At 46.1% G+C, this 25,951-nt stretch overlaps 1 protein-coding gene across 4 annotated transcripts; it reads right to left on the bottom strand.

The window, feature by feature from the left end:
* Window positions 1-11,052: 11,052 nt before the first annotated feature.
* LOC123063652 (uncharacterized) lies at window positions 11,053-24,523 on the bottom strand. Of its 4 annotated transcripts, none has more exons than XR_006430450.1 (10): window positions 24,378-24,523; window positions 24,203-24,284; window positions 23,608-23,689; window positions 23,205-23,288; window positions 22,973-23,130; window positions 21,954-22,057; window positions 21,654-21,855; window positions 12,940-13,037; window positions 12,673-12,844; window positions 11,262-11,655 (listed from the first exon to the last, which is right to left on the bottom strand). XR_006430450.1 is itself a non-coding variant. In XM_044487523.1 (6 exons), the coding sequence occupies exons 3-6, from the start codon at window positions 22,004-22,006 to the stop codon at window positions 11,214-11,216; spliced, it is 765 nt and encodes a 254-aa protein (XP_044343458.1). In that variant the 5' UTR covers window positions 22,007-22,057; window positions 22,973-23,130; window positions 23,205-23,597; the 3' UTR covers window positions 11,053-11,213. The 4 variants fall into 4 exon arrangements, 2 of the variants coding, with proteins under 2 accessions (XP_044343458.1, XP_044343459.1); XR_006430449.1 differs by having other exon boundaries at window positions 21,654-21,794; XM_044487523.1 differs by lacking the exons at window positions 21,654-21,855; window positions 23,608-23,689; window positions 24,203-24,284; window positions 24,378-24,523 and having other exon boundaries at window positions 11,053-11,655; window positions 23,205-23,597.
* Window positions 24,524-25,951: the final 1,428 nt, after the last annotated feature.

Here is a 25,951-nt window from a genome sequence, read left to right as displayed (position 1 = left end):
TGTGCTCCAGCACCAACTGAACAGCAACTTTCCGTGCACAAGCTTCAACATATCCAGGTAAAGTACTTCAGAGAACAGAGTTTGTGCTGGACAATTCTTCAGAGAACTGCAAAATCAGTGTACAATTCTTCAGAGAACGACGTAGCGTGGGGGCAACCCGCGGCTGTCGAGTTGCCCTTCGAGGTTGCCACATCCGGACGCCGATGTGCTTCACGCAACCTACACTGCAGGTCACGGCCACCGTTACGGCGTCGCGTGGAGCTCAGAGGTGCTGTTAGCGATGCGTGGCTGTGTCGCTCTACTTCACCTCCGGGGCTGTGCCGGCGAGCTCTTCGCCTCCTACGCAGTCCCAATCCCTTGCAGCAAGGTCCACGTCGTCGGTGAGGGAGGCTCCCTGAGCCGACGCCACGGGCACCCTCGCCAGCGCGTCCCTTGACTCGGCTTCTCGGGACTGCGCTCCTCGCCGAGGAGAGCTTCGGCACGGTGCGCGGCTGCGTCGCCGCAGTTGGGAGCCCCGTCAGCTATGCCCGCCTACCTCTGTGGATTCACCGCGGCAGCTGCACCATGGTACGGGGCGAGTTAGGTTGGATACGGCCAAGTAATCTGCTAATCATCGAGATAAGAGGGGGTTTCTGCTAATTGATGTTTAAGTGGCCGGTTAGAATTCCCACCTTTGATCTGTGCCGTTCTTTGTAGATCTAATGGCTCACACGGCAAGTTTCCAGATTTTCACTGAAAATCAGTTTTCACTCGATACTTCGCCATCAATTTTATCCATTTGACATCCTACACTCGTTAGTCTACCACAAGTTTGAATGTGCACGTAGATGAACCATGACCTGTAGGCTCGAGTTTGATAAATTAATGCCAATGCTCTTAAGGGCCTGTTTGGTTCACAAGTCCTAGGACTTTTTTTAGTCCCAACTTATAAGTCCTTAGTCCCTAAAAAGTCCTTACCTGTTTGGTTCCTGAGACTTATAAGTCTCTATAAGACCATATTACAACTATAAGTCCCAATAAGTCCCTCTTTGAGAGTCTTATTTTATAAGTCTCAAATGCCCACTTTAAGTCCCTATAAGTCCCTCCTGTTTGGTTTAGATGGGACTTATAGGGACTTATTTAAGTCCCTAGACCAATAAGTCCCTGAAAACAAACACCCTCTAACTTATTTAACCTGTATAAACAGGCTACCACGCATTAACATGTTTACAAGGTTTCATGAACACTTGTACACAACTGACCAGTACGCTGTAAGCGACAGCTGGCACAAGTTCTTTGCTCCACTCACGCGCCGACTGTGCCGTGAGTGCTGGCAAATAAAATTAACCGCTCTCCTGATTACAATATTGGATTAGAGAGTAAACATGATGAGGACTTACACATCAGAGTGTATGTAATGATAGCAAGGTAGTTAACAGGTACTCCCTCTATAAGGAAATAGGAGTATAAGAGTGTTTAGATCACTATTTTAATAATCTAAACGCTCTTATATTTTTTTACGGAGGGAGTAGTATTTACTAACAAATATCTAATGTTAGTTGAAACTCAGTATTCCACAGATGACTATGCACATTGCTTATCCATTTCCATAACCTGTTTGTGATTACCAATCGCTGGCACAACATTTTCAGTCGAAAGCATAGTCACACATTTGTGCCATGAAATTCTTTGGACCCTTGATCACCTCCTAACTCCAATGTACCATCACCATATGCAGGATATATCACATGTACTCCCTCCGTTCCTAAATATTTGTCTTTCTAGACATTTCAAATGACTACTACATACGGATGTATGTAGATATATTTTAGAGTGTAGATTCACTCATTTTACTTCGTATGTAGTCACTTGTTGAAATGCCTAGAAAGACAAGTATTTAGGAACGGAGGGAGTATTTGATTTTGCACAGATTAGCATGCAGACTGAAGGAAATATGCCCTAGAGGCAATAATAATGTTATTATTTTATTTCCTTATATCATGATAAATGTTTAATATTCATGCTAGAATTGTATTATCCGGAAACATAATACTTGTGTGAATACATAGACAAACCAAACGTCACTAGTATGCCTCTACTTGACTAGCTCGTTAATCGAAGATGGTTATGTTTCCTAACCATAGACATGTGTTGTCATTTGATTAATGGGATCACATCATTAGAAGAATGATGTGATTGACATGACCCATTCCATTAGCTTAGCATCCGATCGTTTAGTATGTTGCTATTGCTTTCTTCATGACTTATACATGTTCCTATGACTATGAGATTATGCAACTCCCGTTTACCGGAGGAACACTTTGTGTGCTACCAAACGTCACAACGTAACTAGGTGATTATAAAGGAGCTCTACAGGTGTCTCCAAAGGTGAATGTTGGGTTGGCGTATTTCGAGATTAGGATTTGTCACTCCGATTGTCGGAGAGGTATCTCTGGGCCCTCTCGGTAATGCACATCACATAAGCCTTGCAAGCATTACAACTAATGAGTTAGTTGCAAGATGATGTATTACGAAACAAGTAAAGAGACTTGCCGGTAACGAGATTGAACTAGGTATTGAGATACCGACGATCGAATCTCAGGCAAGTAACATACCGATGACAAAAGGAACAACATATGTTGTTATGCGGTCTGACCGATAAAGATCTTCGTAGAATATGTAGGAGCCAATATGAGCATCCAGGTTCCGCTATTGGTTATTGACCGGAGAAGTGTCTCGGTCATGTCTACATTGTTCTCGAACCCGTAGGGTCCGCACGCTTAAGGTTTCGATGACAGTTATATTATGAGTTTATGAGTTTTGATGTACCGAAGTTAGTTCGGAGTCCTAGATGCGATCACGGATATGACGAGGAGTCTCGAAATGGTCGAGACATAAAGATTGATATATTGGAAGCCTATATTTGGATATCGGAAGTGTTCCGGGTAAAATTGGGATTTTACCGGAGTACCGGGAGGTTACCGGAACCCCCCGGGAGGTATATGGGCCTTAGTGGGCTTTAGTGGAAAGAGAGGAGAGGTGGCCAGGGCTGGGCCACGCGCCCCTCCCCCTAGTCCGAATAGGACAAGGAGAGGGGGGCGGCGCCCCCCCTTCCTTTTCTCTCTCCTCTTTCCCCCTCCCGAATCCTATTCCAACTAGGAAAGGGGGGAATCCTACTCCCGGTGGGAGTAGGACTCCTCCTGGCGCGCCCTCCTCCTGGCCGACCGCACCTCCCCTTGCTCCTTTATATACGGGGGCAGGGGGCACCCCTAGACACACAAGTTGATCCACGTGATCATATACTTAGCCGTGTGCGGTGCCCCCTTCCACCGTAATCCTCGATAATATTGTAGCGGTGCTTAGGCGAAGCCCTGCGACTGTAGAACATCAAGATCGTCACCACGCCGTCGTGCTGACGGAACTCTTCCCCGACACTTTGCTGGATCGGAGTCCGGGGATCGTCATCGAGCTGAACGTGTGCTAGAACTCGGAGGCGCCGTAGTTTCGGTGCTTGATCGGTCGGGCCATGAAGACGTACGACTACATCAACCGCGTTGTACTAACGCTTCCGCTGTCAGTCTACAAGGGTACGTAGATCACACTCTCCCCTCTCATTGCTATGCATCACCATGATCTTGCGTGTGCGTAGGAATTTTTTTGAAATTACTACATTCCCCAACAGTGGTATCAGAGCCTAGGTTTTATGTGTTGATGTTATATGCACGGGTAGAATACAAGTGAGTTGTGGGCGATATAAGTCAACTGCTTACCAGCATGTCATACTTTGGTTCGGCGGTATTGTTGGACGAAGCGGCCCGGACCGACATTACGCGTACGCTTACGCGAGACCGGTTCTCCCGACGTGCTTTGCACAAAGGTGGCTAGCGGGTGACAGTTTCTTCAACTTTAGTTGAACCAAGTGTGGCTACGCCCGGTCCTTGCGAAGGTTAAAACAACACCAACTTGACAAACTATCATTGTGGTTTTGATGCGTAGATAAGATTGGTTCTTACTTAAGCCCGTAGCAGCCACATAAAACTTGCAACAACAAAGTAGAGGACGTCTAACTTTTTTTTGCAGGGCATGTTGTGATGTGATATGGTCAAGACATGATGCTAAATTTTATTGTATGAGATGATCATGTTTTGTAACCGAGTTATCGGCAACTCGCAGGAGCCATATAGTTGTCGCTTTATTGTATGCAATGCAACCGCGCTGTAATGCTTTACTTTATCACCAAGCGGGGGCAATAGTCGTGGAAGCATAAGATTGGCGAGACGACAACGATGCTACGATGGAGATCAAGGTATCGCGCCGGTGACGATGGTGATCACGATGGTGCTTCGAAGATGGAGATCACAAGCACAAGATGATGATGGCCATATCATATCACTTATATTGACTGCATGTGATGTTTATCTTTTATGCATCTTATCTTGCTTTGATTGACGTTAGCATTATAAGATGATCTCTCACTAATTATCAAGAAGTGTTCTCCCTGAGTATGCACCGTTGCGAAAGTTCTTCGTGCTGAGACACCACGTGATGATCGGGTGTGATAGGCTCTACGTTCAAATACAATGGGTGCAAAACAGTTGCACACGCGGAATACTCAGGTTATACTTGACGAGCCAAGCATATACAGATATGGCCTCGGAACACGGAGACCGAAAGGTCGAGCATGAATCATATAGTAGATATGATCAACATAGTGATGTTCAGCAATGAAACTACTCCATCTCACGTGATGATCGGACATGGTTTAGTTGATTTGGATCACGTCATCACTTAGAGGATTAGAGGGATGTCTATCTAAGTGGGAGTTCTTTAAGTAATATGATTAATTGAACCTAAATTTATAATGAACTTAGTACCTGATAGTATCTTGCTTGTTTATGTTTGATTGTAGCTAGATGGCCCGTGCTGATGTTCCGTTGAATTTTAATGCGTTCCTTGAGAAAGCAAAGTTGAAAGATGATGGTAGCAATTACACGGACTGGGTCCGTAACTTGAGGATTATCCTCATTGCTGCACAGAAGAATTACGTCCTGGAAGCACCGCTGGGTGCCAGGCCTGCTGCTGGAGCAACACCAGATGTTATGAACGTCTGGCAGAGCAAAGCTGATGACTACTCGATAGTTCAGTGTGCCATGCTTTACGGCTTAGATTCGGGACTTCAACGACGTTTTGAACGTCATGGAGCATATGAGATGTTCCAGGAGTTGAAGTTAATATTTCAAGCAAATGCCCGGATTGAGAGATATGAAGTCTCCAATAAGTTCTATAGCTGCAAGATGGAGGAGAACTGTTCTGTCAGTGAGCATATACTCAAAATGTCTGGCTATAATAATCACTTGATTCAATTGGGAGTTAATCTTCCAGATGATTGCGTCATTGACAGAATTCTCCAATCACTGCCACCAAGCTACAAGAGCTTCGATTGCATCATTGACAGAATTCTCCAATCACTGCCACCAAGCTACAAGAGCTTCGTGATGAACTATAATATGCAAGGGATGAATAAGACTATTCCCGAGCTCTTCGCAATGCTGAAAGTTGCGGAGGTAGAAATGAAGAAGGAGCATCAAGTGTTGATGGTCAACAAGACCACTAGTTTGAAGAAAAAGGGCAAAGGGAAGAAGAAGGGGAACTTCAAAAAGAACAGCAAGCAAGTTGCTACTCAAGAGAAGAAACCCAAACTTGGACCTAAGCCTGAAACTGAGTGCTTCTACTGCAAGCAGACTGGCCACTGGAAGCGGAACTGCCCCAAGTATTTGGCGGATAAGAAGGATGGCAAGGTGAACAAAGGTATATGTGATATACATGTTATTGATGTGTACCTTAGTAATGCTCGCAGTAGTACCTGGGTATTTGATACTGGTTCTGTTGCTAATATTTGCAACTCGAAACAGGGACTACGGATTAAGCGAAGATTCGCTAAGGACGAGGTGACGATGTGCGTGGGAAATGGTTCCAAAGTCGATGTGATCGCAGTCGGCACGCTACCTCTACATCTACCTTCGGGATTAGTATTAGACCTAAATAATTGTTATTTGGTGCCAGCGTTAAGCATGAACATTATATCTGGATCTTGTTTGATGCGAGACGGTTATTCATTTAAATCAGAGAATAATGGTTGTTCTATTTACATGAGTAATATCTTTTATGGTCATGCACCCTTAAAGAGTGGTCTATTCTTATTAAATCTCGATAGTAGTGACACACATATTCATAGTGTTGAAGCCAAAAGATGCAGAGTTGATAATCATAGTGCAACTTATTTGTGGCACTGCCTTTTGGCTCATATCGGTATAAAGCACATGAAGAAACTCCATACCGATGGGCTTTTGGAACCACTTGATTATGAATCACTTGGTACTTGCGAACCGTGCCTTATGGGTAAGATGACAAAAACACCGTTCTCCTGTACTATGGAGAGAGCAACAGATTTATTGGAAATAATACATACAGATGTATGTGGTCCGATGAATGTTGAGGCTCGTGGTGGATATCGTTATTTTCTCACATTCACAGATGACTTAAGCAGATATGGGTATATCTACTTAATGAAACATAAGTCTGAAACGTTTGAAAAGTTCAAAGAATTTCAGAGTGAAGTTGAAAATCATCGTAACAAGAAAATAAAATTCCTACGATCTGATCGTGGAGGAGAATATTTGAGTTACGAGTTTGGTGTACATTTGAAACAATGTGGAATAGTTTCGCAACTCACGCCACCCGGAACACCACAGCGTAATGGTGTGTCCGAACGTTGTAATCGTACTTTACTAGATATGGTACGATCTATGATGTCTCTTACTGATTTACCGCTATCATTTTGGGGATATGCTCTAGAGACGGCCGCATTCACGTTAAATAGGGCACCATCAAAATCCGTTGAGACGACGCCTTATGAACTGTGGTTTGGCAAGAAACCAAAGTTGTCGTTTCTGAAAGTTTTGGGTTGCGATGCTTATGTGAAAAAGCTTCAACCTGATAAGCTTGAACCCAAATCGGAGAAATGTGTCTTCATAGGATATCCAAAGAAAACTATTGGATACACCTTCTATCACAGATCCGAAGGCAAGACTTTTGTTGCTAAATTCGGAAACTTTCTGGAGAAGGAGTTTCTATCGAAAGAAGTGAGTGGGAGGAAAGTAGAACTTGACGAGGTAACTGTACCTGCTCCCTTATTGGAAAGTAGTACATCACAGAAACCTGTTTCTGTGACACCTACACCAATTAGTGAGGAAGTTAATGATAATGATCATGAAACTTCAGAACAAGATACCACTGAACCTCGTAGATCAACCAGAGTAAGATCCGGGCCAGAGTGGTACGGTAATCCTGTTCTGGAAGTCATACTACTAGATCATGATGAACCTACAAACTATGAAGAAGCGATGGTGAGCCCAGATTCCGCAAATGGCTTGAAGCCATGAAATCTGAGATGGGATCCATGTATGAGAACAAAGTATGGACTTTGGTTGACTTGCCCAATGATCGGTAAGCAATTGAGAATAAATGGATCTTCAAGAAGAAGACTGACGCTGACGGTAATATTACTGTCTACAAAGCTCGACTTGTCGCAAAAGGTTTTCGGCAAGTTCAAGGGATTGACTACGATGAGACCTTCTCACCCGTAGCGATGCTTAAGTCTGTCCGAATCATGTTAGCAATTGCCGCATTTTATGATTATGAAATTTGGCAAATGGATGTCAAAACTACATTCCTGAATGGATTTCTGCAAGAAGAGTTGTATATGATGCAGCCGGAAGGTTTTGTCGATCCAAAGGGAGCTAACAAAGTGTGCAAGCTCCTGCGATCCATTTATGGACTGGTGCAAGCCTCTCGGAGTTGGAATAAACGCTTTGATAGTGTGATCAAAGCATTTGGTTTTATACAGACTTTTGGAGAAGTCTGTATTTACAAGAAAGTGAGTGGGAGCTCTGTAGCATTTCTGATATTATATGTAGATGACATATTACTAATCGGAAATGATATAGAATTTCTGGATAGCATAAAAGGATACTTGAATAAAAGTTTTTCAATGAAAGACCTCGGTGAAGCTCTTACATATTGGGCATTAAGATCTATAGAGATAGATCAAAACGCTTAATTGGACTTTCACAAAGCACATACCTTGACAAAATTTTGAAGAAGTTCAAAATGGATCAAGCAAAGAAAGGATTCTTGCCTGTGTTACAAGGTGTGAAATTGAGTAAGACTCAATCCCCGACCAATGCAGAAGATAGAGAGAAAATAAAAGATGTTCCCTATGCTTCAGCCATAGGCTCTATCATGTATGCAATGTTATGTACCAGACCTGATGTGTGTCTTGCTATAAGTCTAGCAGGGAGGTACCAAAGTAATCCAGGAGTGGATCACTGGACAGTGGTCAAGAACATCCTGATATACCTGAAAAGGACTAAGGATATGTTTCTCATATATGGAGGTGACAAAGAGCTCATTGTAAATGGTTACGTTGATGCAAGCTTTGACACTGATCCGGACGATTCTAAATCGCAAACCGGATACGTGTTTACATTAAACGGTGGAGCTGTCAGTTGGTGCAGTTCTAAACAAAGCGTTATGGCGGGATCTACATGTGAAGCGGAGTACATAGCTGCTTTGGAAGCAGCAAACGAAGGAGTCTGGATGAAGGAGTTCATATCCGATCTAGGTGTCATACCTAGTGCATCGGGTCCAATGAAAATCTTTTGTGACAATACTGGTGCAATTGCCTTGGCAAAGGAATCCAGATTTCACAAGAGAACCAAGCACATCAAGAGACGCTTCAATTCCATCCGGGATCTAGTCCAGGTGGGAGACATAGAGATTTGCAAGATACATACGGATCTGAATATAGCAGACCCGTTGACTAAGCCTCTTCCATGAGCAAAACATGATCAACACCAAAGCTCCATGGGTGTTAGAATCATTATCGTGTAATCTAGATTATTGACTCTAGTGCAAGTGGGAGACTGAAGGAAATATGCCCTAGAGGCAATAATAATTTTATTATTTTCTTTCCTTATATCATGATAAATGCTTCTTATTCATGCTAGAATTGTATTATCCGGAAACATAATACTTGTGTGAATACATAGACAAACCAAACGTCACTAGTATGCCTCTACTTGACTAGCTCGTTAATCGAAGATGGTTATGTTTCCTAACCATAGACATGTGTTGTCATTTGATTAATGGGATCACATCATTAGGAGAATGATGTGATTGACATGACCCATTCCATTAGCTTAGCACCCGATCATTTAGTATGTTGCTATTGCTTTCTTCATGACTTATACTTGTTCCTATGACTATGAGATTATGCAACTCCCGTTTACTGGAGGAACACTTTGTATGCTACCAAACTTCACAACGTAACTGGGTGATTATAAAGGAGCTCTATAGGTGTCTCCAAAGGTGAATGTTGGGTTGGCGTATTTCGAGATTAGGATTTGTCACTCCGATTGTCGGAGAGGTATCTCTGGGCCCTCTCGGTAATGCACATCACATAAGCCTTGCAAGCATTACAACTAATGAGTTAGTTGCAAGATGATGTATTACGAAACGAGTAAAGAGACTTGTCGGTAACGAGATTGAACTAGGTATTGAGATACCGACGATCGAATCTCGGGCAAGTAACATACCGATGACAAAGGGAACAACGTATGTTGTTATGCGGTCTGACCGATAAAGATCTTCATAGAATATGTAGGAGCCAATATGAGCATCCAGGTTCCGCTATTGGTTATTGACCGGAGAAGTGTCTCGGTCATGTCTACATTGTTCTCGAACCCGTAGGGTCCGCACGCTTAAGGTTTCGATGACAGTTTTATTATGAGTTTTGATGTACCGAAGTTAGTTCGGAGTCCCGGGTGCGATCACGGACATGACGAGGAGTCTCGAAATGGTCGAGACATAAAGATTGATATATTGGAAGCCTATATTTGGATATCTAAAGTGTTCCGGGTAAAATCGGGATTTTACCGGAGTACCGGGAGGTTACCGGAACCCCCCGGGAGGTATATGGGCCTTAGTGGGCTTTAGTGGAAAGAGAGGAGAGGTGGCCAGTGCTGGCCCGCGCGCCCCTCCCCCCCTAGTCCGAATAGGACAAGGAGAGGGGGGCGGCGCCCCCCCTTCCTTCTCTCTCTCCTCTTTCCCCCTCCCGAATCCTATTCCAACTAGGAAAGGGGGGGGGGAATCCTACTCCCGGTGGGAGTAGGACTCCTCCTGGTGTGCCCTCCTCCTGGCCGGCCGCACCTCCCCTTGCTCCTTTATATACGGGGGCAGGGGCACCCCTAGACACACAAGTTGATCCACGTGATCATATTCTTAGCCGTGTGCGGTTCCCCCTTCCACCATAATCCTTGATAATATTGTAGCGGTGCTTAGGCGAAGCCCTGCGATGGTAGAACATCAAGATCGTCACCACACCGTCGTGCTGACGGAACTCTTCCCCGACACTTTGCTGGATCGGAGTCCGGGGATCGTCATCGAGCTGAACGTGTGCTAGAACTCGGAGGCGCCGTAGTTTCGGTGCTTGATCGGTCGGGCCGTGAAGACGTACGACTACATCAATCGCGTTGTGCTAACGCTTCCGCTGTCGGTCTACAAGGGTACGCAGATCGCACTCTCCCCTCTCGTTGCTATGCATCACCATGATCTTGCGTGTGCGTAGGAATTTTTTTGAAATTACTACGTTCCCCAACACAGAGAACAACTAAATCGAAGTCGAAAATGACTGAAATATCAACTGCCTTACATTGACAGCTAAGTCATCTTTTTAATTACCCACTCAAGCCCTCTTTACTTGTTCAAAAAAAGCCCTCTTTACCAACCAGCTTGCAGTTAGCTTGCGAGCACTTTTTCGGCCAGGCCTCCCTCTCCAAATTCTCCAGATATGCTTTTCCCACTCTCACCCTGATGAGACAACACAAACCATTATCACTAGAACTGAATTGAAAATCGACACATTTTGACAAAATAACTTAAGCTAACACACAACATGTGCTGATTTTTACTAATACACACATCATGTTCTACGTACAGAATAGGAACAATGAATAATTGGAATACCCATCACCCACCTTAGCAATTTGATATGGTTCACAAACGGTACAAATACATTACAGTATTTACAAACATACGCCATAGTGTGTCAAATGGATCACTGACAGGGAACTTATCAGATGCGTATCTATATGCTGGCAGATTTCAGTCCAAAATTATTGATACATTTCACAATTTACCAGGAAGAAACTTTCAGCAGCTCGTGCAAAAAACCAAGATTTCTGTTTGGTAAACAGCAACACATTGCAAGACACGAGCGGTTGATCTGAATTTACACAGACGTACCATGCAAAAAACCAGGAAGAAACATGCTTTTTTTTACACAGACGTATCGCGCATGCACACACAATCTCTTGCATACATCTTGTTCTCTGCACATTGAGCCTGCTCTTCGCCAGCCGTATACCAAACCCAGTTTCCCATGAATATAGGTTATAGAACTCATATGCCTCATCCAACAAGTCAAATTCCGTGCCAGTTGTTGGATTGATGACATGCCCTTCACATTTTTCAGCATAAGCATGGACAGACAGCTCAACCGTTGTTTTCCTGTCGGGGTTCATGTCCCTCTCACCAGGTGCTTTCCCGAGCCTCACCCTGAGCCAGTGTGTCGCATGAAAAAGAACAGTCATCAATTAGTTATCTATTCATGGTATAGCACTAGCATAAATCAATAACAGCAAAAGATCTGTATGCGCTGGAAAACTTCGTATGATCAAGATACCTCCTACCACAAGAGACTAGAGAAACCCCCCAAAAAACTAATGAAATATGGCTCCCCACTGCATAGATATCAAACGCCACAGTAGAAATCACATACACATATCCAGCTCACTATTAGCTGAAAAAAAATGCATTTCTCCTGTCACCATAGGAAACCAGCTCTACTTACAGAAGCCAAATCCACAACCATAATCGGTATAACTCATCCTCTCTTTTTTCAGACTTTTTGAATACAGAATCAGCCATCTTTTTAAGGTCCAGCACACTCATCCTAGAATCGAAACAAAACAGATTTTGTGTCTGCATGCGCGGTGAGTCTCAGTACTCCAGCCATAATCACAACAAAAAGTTATCTCGCTTACTCTTGCCTAAATGTCAGACGCCACGCTTAAAATCAAAAAAACTACATAGTTCAGTATCGCCTACTAATTTGCATTTATGTATTTCACCATAAGAAAGCAGCTCTTGTTACGTAATCCAAATATGCACGCCCATGATTAGCATAACTCATTCTATCTATTTTTGCAGCCTGCTACATCCACAAAAAAACCCCATAATTTCAAGATGCATCAGAGGATGCTAGGAATCCAAACATCACAGATACTGTGTATCAATGACAGGTTGGTCTTATTAATCCTAGAATCCAAAAAACGAACCAGAAAGCTATTCAGAAATCTAAAACGAACAACCTGAAACCATTACTCTCTGCGTCTCCTACTAGGGACACGACTCAAACAAGACAAATCAGACACTTAACTGTTTGATATTTGGTCTTTCTAAATAGGGATCCATCACAGGATTGTACCAGCAGGGTATGTCGAGAATGCATCTCTTAAGCTGAACATATGCGAATGAAGCATGATGGGGGGGGGGGGACAGAAAAAACCGCACCTCCTCGTCCAGCCGCTTGTAGCTTGAGAGCACACCTCGTATCTCTTCCCATCTCCAACCATCGCTGCTTCTTCGTCCTTGTCGAGCTCTAGGGCTGGAGCACTCATGGAATCTTGGGATTCCACCGGGAACACAACACTTTTTCCATCCGGTGATGTTAGCTCCACCGCTCCTGCAGTCAAACCTAGCGCCATCAGTGAATGGATTTGCAAAGAAAAGTGGGGAAGGAACTAGGGGGAGAGAGAACTTGGAGGAGCAAGAACATACCCGTTGACCTCCAGTCCGTCCGTCGAAATCTCACCGGTGGGGAATCCGCAGCGCGCCCGTGTGGAAAAAGAGAGCAGCCGTGGATGCAAGCTTTCTGTCTGTGGAGGAGAGGCCCATATAACATGTGTTGTTTCGAAAGATTTCTCTGTACCAAAACTAGGGAGCAACTAGTCAACAAGCGCTCCTTCAGGAGCCTCGCAACGATCAGCGCCACTTGGCGCGCTCTCAGCCATTCGCCACGTGTCGCGCTCTGGACGCTCCCTTCGGATTTTGTTTTTTTATTTTTCCACACGCGTTTTCGACTTTTTAAACGGTTTTTCCCGGGTTTTTTTCTGCGTTTTGGTTTTCCCCCGGTCTTTCTTAGCTTTTCGATAAGAAACAATTCGAAAAAAAAACTTTTTTGCGCGAAAAAACGTGTTTTCTTTTTTTCCCTTTCGCAAAAGTCACGGTTTTTCTTCCGTAAGAGGCACGGTTGTGCTTTATCGAGAGTCACGGCCGTGCCTTTTCGGAAACGAAAAAAAATGCATTTTCTGTTTTTTTCTTTTGCGAGAGTCACGGTTTTTCTTCCGCGATAGGCACGGTTGTACTTTTGCGAGAGTCACGACCGTGCCTCTCGGAAAGGGAAAAACAAAACGCGTTTTCTGTATTTTTTCTTTCGTGAGAATCATGGTTTTGCTTCCGCGAGAGGCATGGTTGTGCTTACGCGAAAGTCACGGCCGTGCCTCTCGGAAAGGGAAAAAAATACACGTTTTCTATTTTTTTTCTTTCATGAGAGTCACGGTTTTGCTTCCGCGAGAGGCACGGTTGTGCTTTCGCGAGAATCACGGTCGTGCCTCTCGAAAATGAAAAAAAACGCGTTTTCTGTTTTTTTTCCTTCCACGAGAGTCGCGGTTTTGCTTCCACGAGAGGCAAGGTTGTGATTTCGCGAGAGGCACGGGCGTGCCTCTTTCGAAAAGGGAAAAAACCGTGCTCCCGGTTCGGTTTTTTCGCCCGGTTTTTTTCGTCCGGTTTTTTCGTGAAAAAAAAAGTTCTTCAAAACCTATCAAAATGGGATCTAGTTTTGAAGATCTCGACGCGAGGAATCCAATGATGAAAACGGTTCAAGATTTGGATGCACGGTTTAAGAGATAAAACGTTTTGAATAAACGGATCTACGAAAAAAGGGAAAACTCCCAGGTTGCGACAAGTGGCGCGCTGCATGTACGCCACTTGTCGCGACCTGGGAAAGTGAAGTGTTCTTTGCAACGAGTACTCCTTAATTAGTGATTTCGCCAAAACTACTGTCCAGGCCACCGAGTCACGCCGCGGGCCGGGGTACAGGAACGGGTGATGGGCCGAACACAATACGCCTATTGAAGGAAGTCTAGCTGTATCACGGACCGTAATTCACCCACTAGGCCTGCCACCCCACAGCAGTGAAAAGACGGATCCCCAATCCCAAAGCCCATTCGAATGGACGAGATTGCAGCCTGCCTGTAGCCCGGCCATCAAAAGCCCTTACTCGCATAGATATAGATATATATATTAGTAGTACTGCCTGTAGCAAGACAAGCAGGAGAATTCTGATAGACCCGGAGTCCCTTAGTGCACGAGTACTGAAGGCCAAATATCACCCGACAACGGATTTCTTGGACTCGGAGTTGGGTTCTGCTCCTTCCCAGATCTGGCGCGCGATCTTGGAGGGACGAGACGTGATGACCCAGGGGCTAATAAGACGGATTGGCCACGGTCAAACAACGTAGATCTGGAACCAGAATTGGTTACCACGTCCGTCTAATATGAGACCCATGGTGAGCAGGATAGTGGATCCACCGCAATGGGTCACTGAACTAATCATGCCAGACGCACAATGGGACAGCACATTGATCTAGGAAATCTTCCTTCCAACAGATGCTCAGACAATTATGTCGATACCTTTGTGCACGAGACATGTCGATGACTTCTGGTCTTGGATTCATGAAAAGAATGGAGTGTTTTCCGTCCGATCTGCTTACCGCATGTTGGTTAACACCAAGATGAGGAGAGAAGCATGGATTGAGGGCCGAGCAAATTCTTCTGATTTGGACAGAGACTCCAAGGCGTGGGAGAAATTGTGGAAAGTCAATGTTCCTCCTAAGGTGAAGATTTTCTTATGGAGGCTAGCGCAGCAATCTATCCCCACAGCAGACCTGCTATATCACTGAAACATGACCACAAGCACACGGTGTGACTTGTGCGGGGCAGAAGATTCATGGCAGCACTCCTTTCTTCACTGCACAGTCGCCCGGTGTGTGTGGGCGCTACAAGATCCTGAGTTGGTTGAGGCCCTGAACAACACCCAAGAGCCGGATGCGAGACGATGGTTGTTTGTCCTGCAGGAAATGCTTTCACCTGCAGAATTTACCCAGGTTGCAGTTACATTGTGGGCGTTGTGGCACTCACGTCGTCAGGCGCTGCATGAAAACATCTTTCAGAGCCCTTTGTCTACGCATCTTTTTATCACCAAGTATATCAGAGAGATCGAGGATTGCACGCCCAAGGCGATGCAAGGGATAGTGCACCCAACCCCGGTGCAAACGCAGGCTAGATGGATACCGCCACCGCCGGGAGTGGCAAAGATCAGAGTGGACGGGGCAACAATGAGAAACTCCCTGGAGGGTTCTTTCAGTGCTATATGCAGAGATGAAACAGGGTTATTCTTAGGAGCCTCGGTGATCAAGACACCAGGAGTGACTGATCTTGCGACTGGAAGCTCTGGTGTGTACCGCCCTTGCAATGGACTTGCAGATCTCCAGGGTTGTCATTGCTTCAGACTGCCAGGGAGTGATCCAGGATATCAAAGATGCTACAGGAGGGCACTACGCTGCTGTAATCAAGGAGATCACTGAAACAGTGAGAGATTTTGAGCAATGCACCTTCATCTTCGAGGGTAGATCGACCAATATCGAGGCACATAGCCTTGCTAAACACGCTTTCGGACTAGATTATGGGCGTCATTTGTGGCTTATAATCCATTGTATTCCTATGAACTTTTATGATTAATAAAGTGTGTTCAGACTAAAAAAAAGATATATATTAGTAGTGCAAGAAACTTTTTCCAAAGAAAAGGGGCACACCTGACCGGATGCAAGGATATATAGGAGTGAGGTTGGAGCGCCTACTTGGCCGCAAACGAGAGGAGAGCAGGGGCAGGAAACCATGGCTGCCGACATGAACCAATGCCCCTGCGCCGCCGCTCCCAGTCCTTTTCCAGACACAAATAGTAACTTAGAGAAGCTGCTACCATTTCGGATCGGAGCTCTGGTCGTCGTAGCCGTGGTCATGCTGTTCGTCCTGCACGTCCTCGGCTCCTTACGCCGGAGGTCGAGCAACAAGGCCCTCCACGGCGTCGTGGTGGGGGCCTACTCCCTCTCCTACGCGCTGGTCAGCTACACCCTCGGCCTGATGCAGTCTTCCACGTACTACGTCGACGAGTTCCCCATATGGGCGGTGTGCCTGCTCATGCTCGTCGGCAACGCCGACTGCCTGACGGCCAGCAGCCTCAACGACATCGAGAGTTGGAAGAGCTACATCGTGAAGCACCTCATCCACGGAATGTGGGGGGTGTGGATCGTTGTGTACTTCGGCTTGCTGCCGGGGGCGTCGGACTTCCCGGTGACCATGAAGGTGGCGCTCTGGTTCATGCTGTTCATCATCCTGCTCAAGTCGTACGCGCGGATCGCATCCATGAGGATGGCGCGCAAATCTTACATGCTCTGCAAGAACATGAAGCGGATCGCAGACTACATGCAGGAGGATGTGCTACGGGCATGCGATGAGAGGCCCGACCCGGTGACCATGCAAGGCTACCGGTACGTGGTCTCCGGCGAGCGCAAGCAGAAATTCCTCGTGAAGCGACCCGAGTACGTGTTATCTTACGACAGGCAGTGCGTGAAGATGACCACCGTGGAGCAGATCTGGTCGTGCACGGGCAGCCTCCTGAGTTCTGACGGCGGCGGGTTGCTCAAGGACATGTGCCTCTCCATGGCCTTGTCCAAGATGCTCAACCGAAGGTTCGCTGGTTTCGAGCTAGTCGAGGCGGAGCTCGAGAAGACCCACGATTTTGTGTTCCGCGGGCTGCTCGCCGGCGACAAGCAGAAGCAGTGCGAGCGGGTGTTCAGGGTCGTGGAAGAAGAGCTTGCTTTCGTCCATGACTTGTACTACACAAGGTACCCTTATCTCTACCACAAGGGTCGCTACTTCGCCTTCTACTTGCCCTTCGCCATGATTGGCCTCTGCCTCTGGGTCATTCACCTGCTCTTCGAGAAGAACAAGTTCCCGTTGTTGACCACTACCACAATGGTTTTAATGGTGGTGGTGGCATTCTTGGAGCTATTCCAGCTGTACCTGTACGCGGCATCAGGGTGGTGCAAGGTGGCGTTGATAAGGAGCTACGCCGCCATGCCTGCGTCTGCGTTGCAAAGGAACGGCTTCTGTCAGATGCTTATTGGTCTTCTATTGAGGTTGAAGGCGCTTCGCCCGTGGGAGGACAAGCTCGGCCAGTACTCTCTCATCGACGCGTTCGACCGAACGCGTCGTGCTAGCAAGTGCCTGCACTGCATGACATGCTGCCTAGTCGACAAGCCTAAGAAGGGTCGCCACAGAGCCAAGCCTGTCAAGGTGTCGAGGCAGCTGAAGCAAGCAGTCGTCGATTCTCTCATCGATAGCGAGGGCCGCCTCACCAATGGGGTCAGATCCCTGAGAAACAATGGCGTCGAGCAACTATTGGAGAGGGCTAGCAACAGAACGACGACGACCCACACCGTTCTGGTGTGGCACATTGCTACAACCCTCTGCAAGCACAGCCTCGATGAGCAAGCAACAGACGGGCGGCTGCCCGGAAATGATGGAAGCACGATTGACACGGACTCCTCGGTGGCCTCCAGCTTGTCGCTCTACTGCGCGTACCTCATCGCCTTCGAGCCGGATCTCTTGCCCGATCACAGCTCCGTTTCGACATTGATACTCGGGGAATCCATCAGAGAAGCGCGCAAGCTGCTCAAAGGGGCCAAGACCATGAAGCGCAAGTATGAGAAGCTCATGGACATCAGTGATGACCGGTCTGCCGCCGGCGACGTGTCGCTCGTCGTGGAGGGCGCTCGACTTGCGAGAAGGCTGAACGAGGACATCCCAGACCCGGCGCGACGCTGGAGGATCCTCTCCGAGTTCTGGGCGGAGATGATGCTGTACCTAGCGCCCTCCGACAACGCCCGGGCGCATCTGGAGGCTCTGGCGACAGGAGGTGAGTTCATCACGCACCTCTGGGCGCTGCTCACCCACGCCGGCGTGCTGCAGCGAGATCGTGGCGCTGGCGGGCCACAGGCTGCTGTCTAATCCATCCATCGCTTCAATTCATTCAGTGCACGCGCGCGGCATTGTTAATTTAATTATCGTGTTTATTTCCGGCCACGGCCATGCATCTATCTAATCCATCGATCGCTTCAATTCAATCAGTGCACGCGCGCGGCATTGTTTATTTATTTATCGTGTTTATTTCCGTCCATCTATCTACTATCAAATTTCAAACTCCTTTTTTCTTAGGTTTCGATGGAATGAGCATCCCTGGGAGAGGTGTAAGTGGATGAATGTATGATCTATTTATTTTTGAGTCAAAGACAACCCCCCCCCCCCCCCCCCCCCCCCCCCTCCCCCTCCAATTTCATTAACGAAACCATCGTGTCTGAAAGGCATAAATAGATGGACGGAGTGACTACGTGGTGTACCGAAATTTCAGACCCCCAGCGCCCCCTTCCTCATACACCGCTAGAGAATTGTCACGTCGTGAAGAGAGAACTGTCATGCTGAGGATAACCACACTAGAAAAGCCTAATAATGATGCGGGTAAATTGCTTGGTAACAGCATGGGGCCCTCACTACTACTATCATGCCACAGCTAAAATGTTAGTAGAAGCCTGGGGTATCACCACCTAAATAGTAGTAGCGCGTCTGTAGTACCATGTGCTATTAGTATCCTAAATACTAATAGCACGCAGTTTTTTTCCGTGCTACTACTACTAATTAGGAATTAAAAAATAAAATCTTCCAGTTCCATTTTAGTATGGTCAGAAGGTTAGGGAGGTCATCCAGCCGAACAGGCAAAGTACGCCGTTGTTGGTGAACGTAACCACCGCGCCATCGACGTGCGCCGCGACGTGGGGCATGCGCTGAGCGTGACCAGTGTGGACATGCTGAAGCCGACGAGCCAGAATCGTTGGTTGCTCTGCATCTTGATGAACCCCAGAAACAACCTGATCCCCGCAGATGACATGATCCACACAGGTTTGAGGATCAATTGGGCGAGCTTGGACCGTAGCCCGATGACGAAGATGAGGATAAACATGAGGCCCTCGATGAAGACCACGACGAGTGCCTTGCGGTAGGAGAGCGTGCCCGAGCCATGGAAGCCGACTACAGTGTATGTGAAGTAGGCGTTGGTGCCCATGTCGGGGGCGAGCGTGATGGGGAGGTCGGCGAAGGCACCCATGATGAAGGCGCCGGTGATGGACGAGGTGGCGGTGGCGACGATGAGGTCGCGGCGCACGCGAGAGAGGAAGGCGGCGCAGCCGGGTCGGAGAGGATAGAGGCGTTGACGGCGAGGATGTAGGCCATGGCAAGGAGCGTGGTGGTGCCGGTGAGAAGCTCAGTGGTGAAGGTGCCCCCCCTCCCCCCCTGCACGCGTTGCCAGGCGGAAGTGTCAGCCCACCTAGGACCGCTCCACCGCGGCGTTGAGGCGGCCCACCCTCGTCGTCGCGACTTGTCCACCATCATCGGATCATCGGTTCACGAGATGATGGGGCTAGTCATGCGTGCGTGCGTGCGTGCGTGTGTGTGCGTGTGTGTGTGCGTGCGTGTGTGTGTGTGTGTGTGTGTGTGTGTGTGTGTGTGTGTTGGATCCTTTGAATGGGTGGGGATTTGGGAAGGAGATTTGGGGGCGAAGAGGTAGCCTTCGACAACTGATTCGGGGGAAGGACAGATAGGAAGAGGAGGAAGAATAGTGTGGTTGTTGGTTAGGTTTTGGGTTCGGTTTTGTGTTTGGTGGGCGGGCAGCTAGATTTCCAATTTGGTAGTGGTAGCGCGGGTAGCAAACCCACGCTACTACTAAGATGGGCCCATCAATGGATTTCATGGACCTATAGTAGTAGCGCGGTTTGTACCTCACATGCTACAACTATTTTCTTAGTAGTATGATATGTGGTACAACCCACGCTACCACGGCTTGTCCGCGGGACACGGTTGAAGATATTTAATAGTACCGTGTTTCTTTGGGTCACCCGCTAGCACGGGTCTGCGGGCAACGCTACGTAAGTAGCAGTAGCACACGATCAATATAACACACCATTAGTAAATGATTGTCTATAACCTTTTTCCTAATAGTATTATATTATGAAGAGAGAACTATCATGTTGTACCATGTTGTGAAGAAAGAATTACTACGCTACGATAATACAGAAACTTGTCATGTGTTCGGGCGTTGCCATGTTGTGACATAGAAAATGCGAGTGTCTATTTTCCATTCCACTGAAATAGAATTCGCCTTCATTTAAATTTCGGTTTGTCTAAGGCACATCTAGACAGTGGTGGAGACCAGGGTCTGTATGTAGTTTATCTGCAGCGTTCGGAATTACTCCGGTGAACCAATCCGTGGTTGTATGATTAGGTGGACAGTGGTATCCCAGCCCATCAGGGTTCAAGTCCCGATACTAGCATTTATCCTGGATTTATTTTAGAATTTTCTACGATGCGTTTTTAGTGAGAGGAGACGTTTCCGTCGACTACGAAGCGCCCACGATGACTTCATAAAATCTCAAGAGAATATGCCAGCTCAGTCTCTCGGAGGTGCTTATAAGGGTAGGGTGTACATTCATTGTGGTGAATGTATGCGCGCGTATATAAGCGCTATTGTCTGTGCTGTGTTAAAAACAAAAATTCACACCGCAATGCACAACGCTGGTACCGATGACGTGCACCTGTGGCTTGTTCACGGACTCACTGATTTGACATACCCCATCAGCTTTGTGCCAAGTCTGTTTTGCACTCAAGATGTGACATAACACATCACCTTTGTTCTCAAGATTCTTGCATACTTTAGCTGTGTAGCCCTTTTTCCATACTGGAACACCACCAGCACCGGCTAGGTAGCACCATGTACTGGCCCTTTCACATCACCTGTAGATGAGTGAGCAGTGGCGTTGTGACAGGCACCAGAGGCCTTTGAACAGTTGGATATGTATCCTTCCAAGAGATTGAGCAATCTCTCCTAGACATTGGGTTCTCTTCACTTCTTCCAATGAATCCACATGTCCACTAAAAAAGAACCCTACGAATCCATGTACATGTGCTCATTACCTGTCACTCTGTTACTTGATTCTATGTGTGTAGGTTATATCCCGTTGTTCAGACATTTTACTACGTGCTCATGGTTGTGGCTTTAAGTAAACAACATCTAAAATTGGGGATGGAGTTCAGTTACTCTTACATATCTCAGTTAGCTTGTCTACAAGTACGAGCTACTAGTTTGCTTGCTTATGTGTACATAAATTCATCTCTAGTGGTTATAGTTTTTTTTTAGAACGAAGGCTCGAGGATGAACTCGGCTTTGAATTAACAAAGCCATCAACCGGCCAGGCATTACAGCCAACAAGTGCCAGCCCAACGCCACTTATAGAGAAAATAAAACAGGAGTAGCCCAAACATACATGGGTGCTGAAGATTGCTAGCGGTTGTTGACGAGCAGGATGACAATCACAACAGGTTGAATGGTACGACCCCGCGCTCACATGATGCCCCCCATCTACTGCTTTTTGCGTGCTCATTTGTTCCCTCTCATCTTTGGTTTCCTATCAGGAACATACTTTAGACTGACCCCTTTTTAATGAACAGACAGCGTGCAGCTACGGTCTGCGGAATTAAATAATTATATCGACCTTTGAGATGAAAGCAAAGCATCTTCACGCATTGTATGGTCATCATTATAAAATAATGTAAATAAAATTTACCTAAGTTGATGCACTATATCTTCTAGCACTTCATTTCCCACTTGTGTTCCCATTCAATGTTCTGTGCCCTCCAATCGTAACGACCCTTGCCCATATTGCTCAGCCTGCAAATTATGTAGCAAAGTGTCAATTTAGTACATTAAAGAAGACACTAACTATTTAGGGAGGTCACATCTTACTTATGGGTTTCCTTCGTCTATACATCTTGGAAAAGGTGGTGGAATATCCTAATAGAGACCGAACTGTCTCATGACACGCTCTGGGTTGTAAGGCTCAACACACCACATGAATAATAAGTTGCAGCTAGTCAGCCAGAATGCACTATCGCTCATGCATCCGGTTGTGATGGGTCGTATATCGAAGTCATCTGTAACTGCTCCTGAGTCCACGAGTTCCATGTGACTAGTGACCCATCAAGCATCTCAAATTGTTGGTGGTGTATAGGGTAACAACATTTCGCAATATATGGAGACCATTTTTTCCGTGCCTTTGTCCACCTGCTGGCCATAGTTACATTGCCCTCGCTACAGTCGTATCAATGTATGGGATTTAGTATACGAGGTCGTCAACAGGGAGGTATTCCCAGGACCATAACTATAGAAACTCATAGGTGACACAAAGTAACGGAGCTTTTTCTGCGAACGAAGTTTTCTGTGTGGCATCACACAAGCCTCTATATGTATGAGATAGCATGGCAAAATCAAAGTTGTATTTTTGATGCTGAAGTAAAGATTCATCTACCATATTCTCTACAAAGTAGACGAGACCAGGGAGAACTACGTCCCAGTGTGAATTTGGAAACATAGTCCCGATGAGCCACAACAAATACGTAAACAGATGTATTTTCCTCATCTGATAATCAGCGTGGTTAGGTAAACAATTAAAGTTTGCACGAAGCTAGGCGAGTGGGACGCCCCAATTGCCACCAGAACGTTGTGATTCTGGCATTGTCATCCCAAGACGGACTGAGATATTTAATGCCCAAGATGGAGAAACTCATTCAGAGACTAACGACTCACCTCTAATTGGTAGAGCAGTGATCCTAGAAACATCTTTCAGTGTAGGTGCAAGGTCCCCAAAACGAAAGTGAAAGGTGTGGGTTTCAGGTCTCCACCAGTCAATGAGGGATGTCAAAAGGGATGCGTCCGAACGTAATTGGTCTTCGGATGATGTGAGCCTAGCATAACCATGTAGTCCATAAGCCTCAACGCGAGGAATGAAATAATCGTGTATTGACCATGTGTTACTTACGGTTCGAAGTCTGAAAGTTCGAGGATCATTATCATTATTTGGGTTCAACAATAGGTGGCAATGGTGGCCGGCGTCATGGGGCCCCTGCAAAAGCATTGGCACTTCAGCCGTAACTTGCACACAAACATATAAATAAAAATAAACATCTGAAGACACAAATACACAAATACAAATGCAAATTATCTGAAGACACAAATTAACCTAAAAATACAGAGAGATACAATTTACATTAATTATTTGAAGATAACATCACGATTACAAAAATACAAAGAGATTCAATTTAAATTAAATATCTAAAGGTGCATCACGAGTATGAAAAGTATGAAAATTAAATATTACACACGGATTTTTCTTTCAGTTACCAAAAGTATGAAAATAGCACTTGCATGTATGTGGTCATCACCTCAAAAAGGACAGCGAATATTGAAATACGTTCTTCAATCATTCATCTCCTCCTTGTTTGCTACTAAGATGAATTATTTTACCTAATTGCATACATCATTAAGTACATTAGCATGTAATCTTAACACAGAAAATTTAGATTATTGCGACATAACCAAGTAGACATACGGTTTCCTAACTATATACTTATTAATAAACATACCACATGAGCACATGCAACGAACAATTACAGTATGTACAAACTTTTTCTTAATTACCATATTAAGATCTTCTCGTATGTCAAACTAAATTTATGCATTTTAAAAGCCTAATGTTGATCTACAATACCGTCAAATATTTGCTGTCCAAATTCCGGCTCGAACCAAACCTAAACGTTCAACAAAAGTACTAATTACGATTAATACTAATGGATGCCGCTAACATTGATACAACATCTTCAACCTACTCTTCTAAAAAAATAGTATAAATGCAACATATGTAATTTGAAATTATTTCTAACTTTAAGCACTAACATCGCATAGCTAATGACTAGCTAAAAGACTAACTAGTTAACACCGTGCATGCACGAAAAAATCATTTTATTGCAAAGCTCATACCTTGATCAACTTCGTAATTCACTTCGCTAGGAAAATCCTACTCCTGAAGCTTTAAATGACACAAAAGGTGATGAAATAATGCCTAACACAACAGATAACACATAGTTATGAACTAATCTAAAAGAGTAAAAAAATCATGCATGCGAACGAAACCAACAAAAAGGATAGATCTTACCTTGATCTATCTTTTGTTCAACTTCAGCATATTCAAAATCCAACTCCAAATCGCGCTAAATCATGAGTGAAAGTGCCTAATGAGTTTTTCTTTCTCAATGTTCTTAGAGACTTAGAGAGCAGAAGAGGAGGCCAGGGAGGGTGTGCTTTCGCACGGAGCAAAAGCATAGGATAGCATATAAAAGGAAGAGGATCCCTGTAGTGTCGGCACAACAGGTTAAAACTCACCTACCTCAGCCTCGAATTCGCACAGCGAGTGAGTGAATTCATGCAGTGTCGTCGCGTCCTCTAAAGCAAAAGCCAGTGCTGAGTGAGTGATTCCCGGGCAGCCGTCCCTTCCGCTGAAGCAAAAGTCAGTGTTGAGTGAGTGATTCCCGGGCTGCCGTCACGTCCGCTGAAGCAAAAGCCAACACTGAATGAGTAATTTCCGGGCAGCAGCGGGGCATAAAGAAAGGAAACGACATCGGATTCCCGCGCGTGGGAATCTGTCTCGTCGGCTGCGGCAATTAGCGCCGTCTGCAAATTACTCCAGTAGCGAGGGAATCAAGCAATCAGGGAATCAGTGACACAAAGCGACAACGGCAGCTAAAGAACTGGCAAGAAGTCAGTGCCACGAATATTCCAGTGCTACTGCGCGCCAATGAGTGCCGCTATCAATCAAATTCTTCAATCGGTGCCGGGGAATCTCTGCCTCGATCGCATGCAGGAACAGTCCTGCCGCCGTGGCGGCAAGGCCCACATCCGTAGCACCGTTCTGTCCGGAGACTGCCTCCTATTATGCGCGGCCTGCCACCTGCTCTGGTGGCAGCAGGTGCCACGCCTGCCGTCATAGTTGAGGGGTTTTTTTTGTCTCTTTCGACCACATGTGGTCCTTTTTATCAATTTCGTTGGGCCAGTGGTCCTTTTGGACAAAAATTTCTGTTGGCCATGGTGCGGCAGCATGCCGCACCAGCGCATGCCGCCTCGTATCGTGGCGGTAGGTCCCACGTCGCCAACCTGTTCCGTCCCACCCAGCGATTTCGGTTATACGAGGGCGACCACCTCGTGCAGTGGCGGCAGGTGCCACGTGTCGCCTGCCGCCACGGCCGGAGGTCTTTTCTGCCATTTCATCTTCGAGGTGGTCCTTTTTGGCAATACCGGTCGGCAGTTGCTCCTTTTCGACACAAAAGCTTTTTTGTTCGACTGAAATAGAATTCACCTTCATTTAAATTTGGGCTCGTCTAGGACACGTCTATACAGTGGCTGAGACAGCGGGTACGTGTAGTTTATCTGCAGCGTTCAGAATTTTACTCCGTGATGCACAAAGTTGGCACCCATGACGTGCACCTGTGGCAAGGACACGGACTCGCTGATTTGACATACCCCATCAGCTTTGTGTCAAGTCTTTTTTGCACTCAAGATGTGACATAACACATCACCTTTGTGCTCGAGATTCTTGCATACTTTAGCTGTGTAGCCCTTTTCCACACTGGAACACCACCAGCACCGGCCAGGTACGTAGCACCATGTGCTGGCCCTTTCACATCACCTGCATTCCATACCTACACTTCAACTTAAAATTTTCTCAGTTTACAC

The sequence above is a fragment of the Triticum aestivum genome, chromosome 3A, assembly GCF_018294505.1.
Source record: "Triticum aestivum cultivar Chinese Spring chromosome 3A, IWGSC CS RefSeq v2.1, whole genome shotgun sequence".
Taxonomy (NCBI): domain Eukaryota; kingdom Viridiplantae; phylum Streptophyta; class Magnoliopsida; order Poales; family Poaceae; genus Triticum; species Triticum aestivum.
This window is presented reverse-complemented; position numbering and strand designations above follow the sequence as displayed.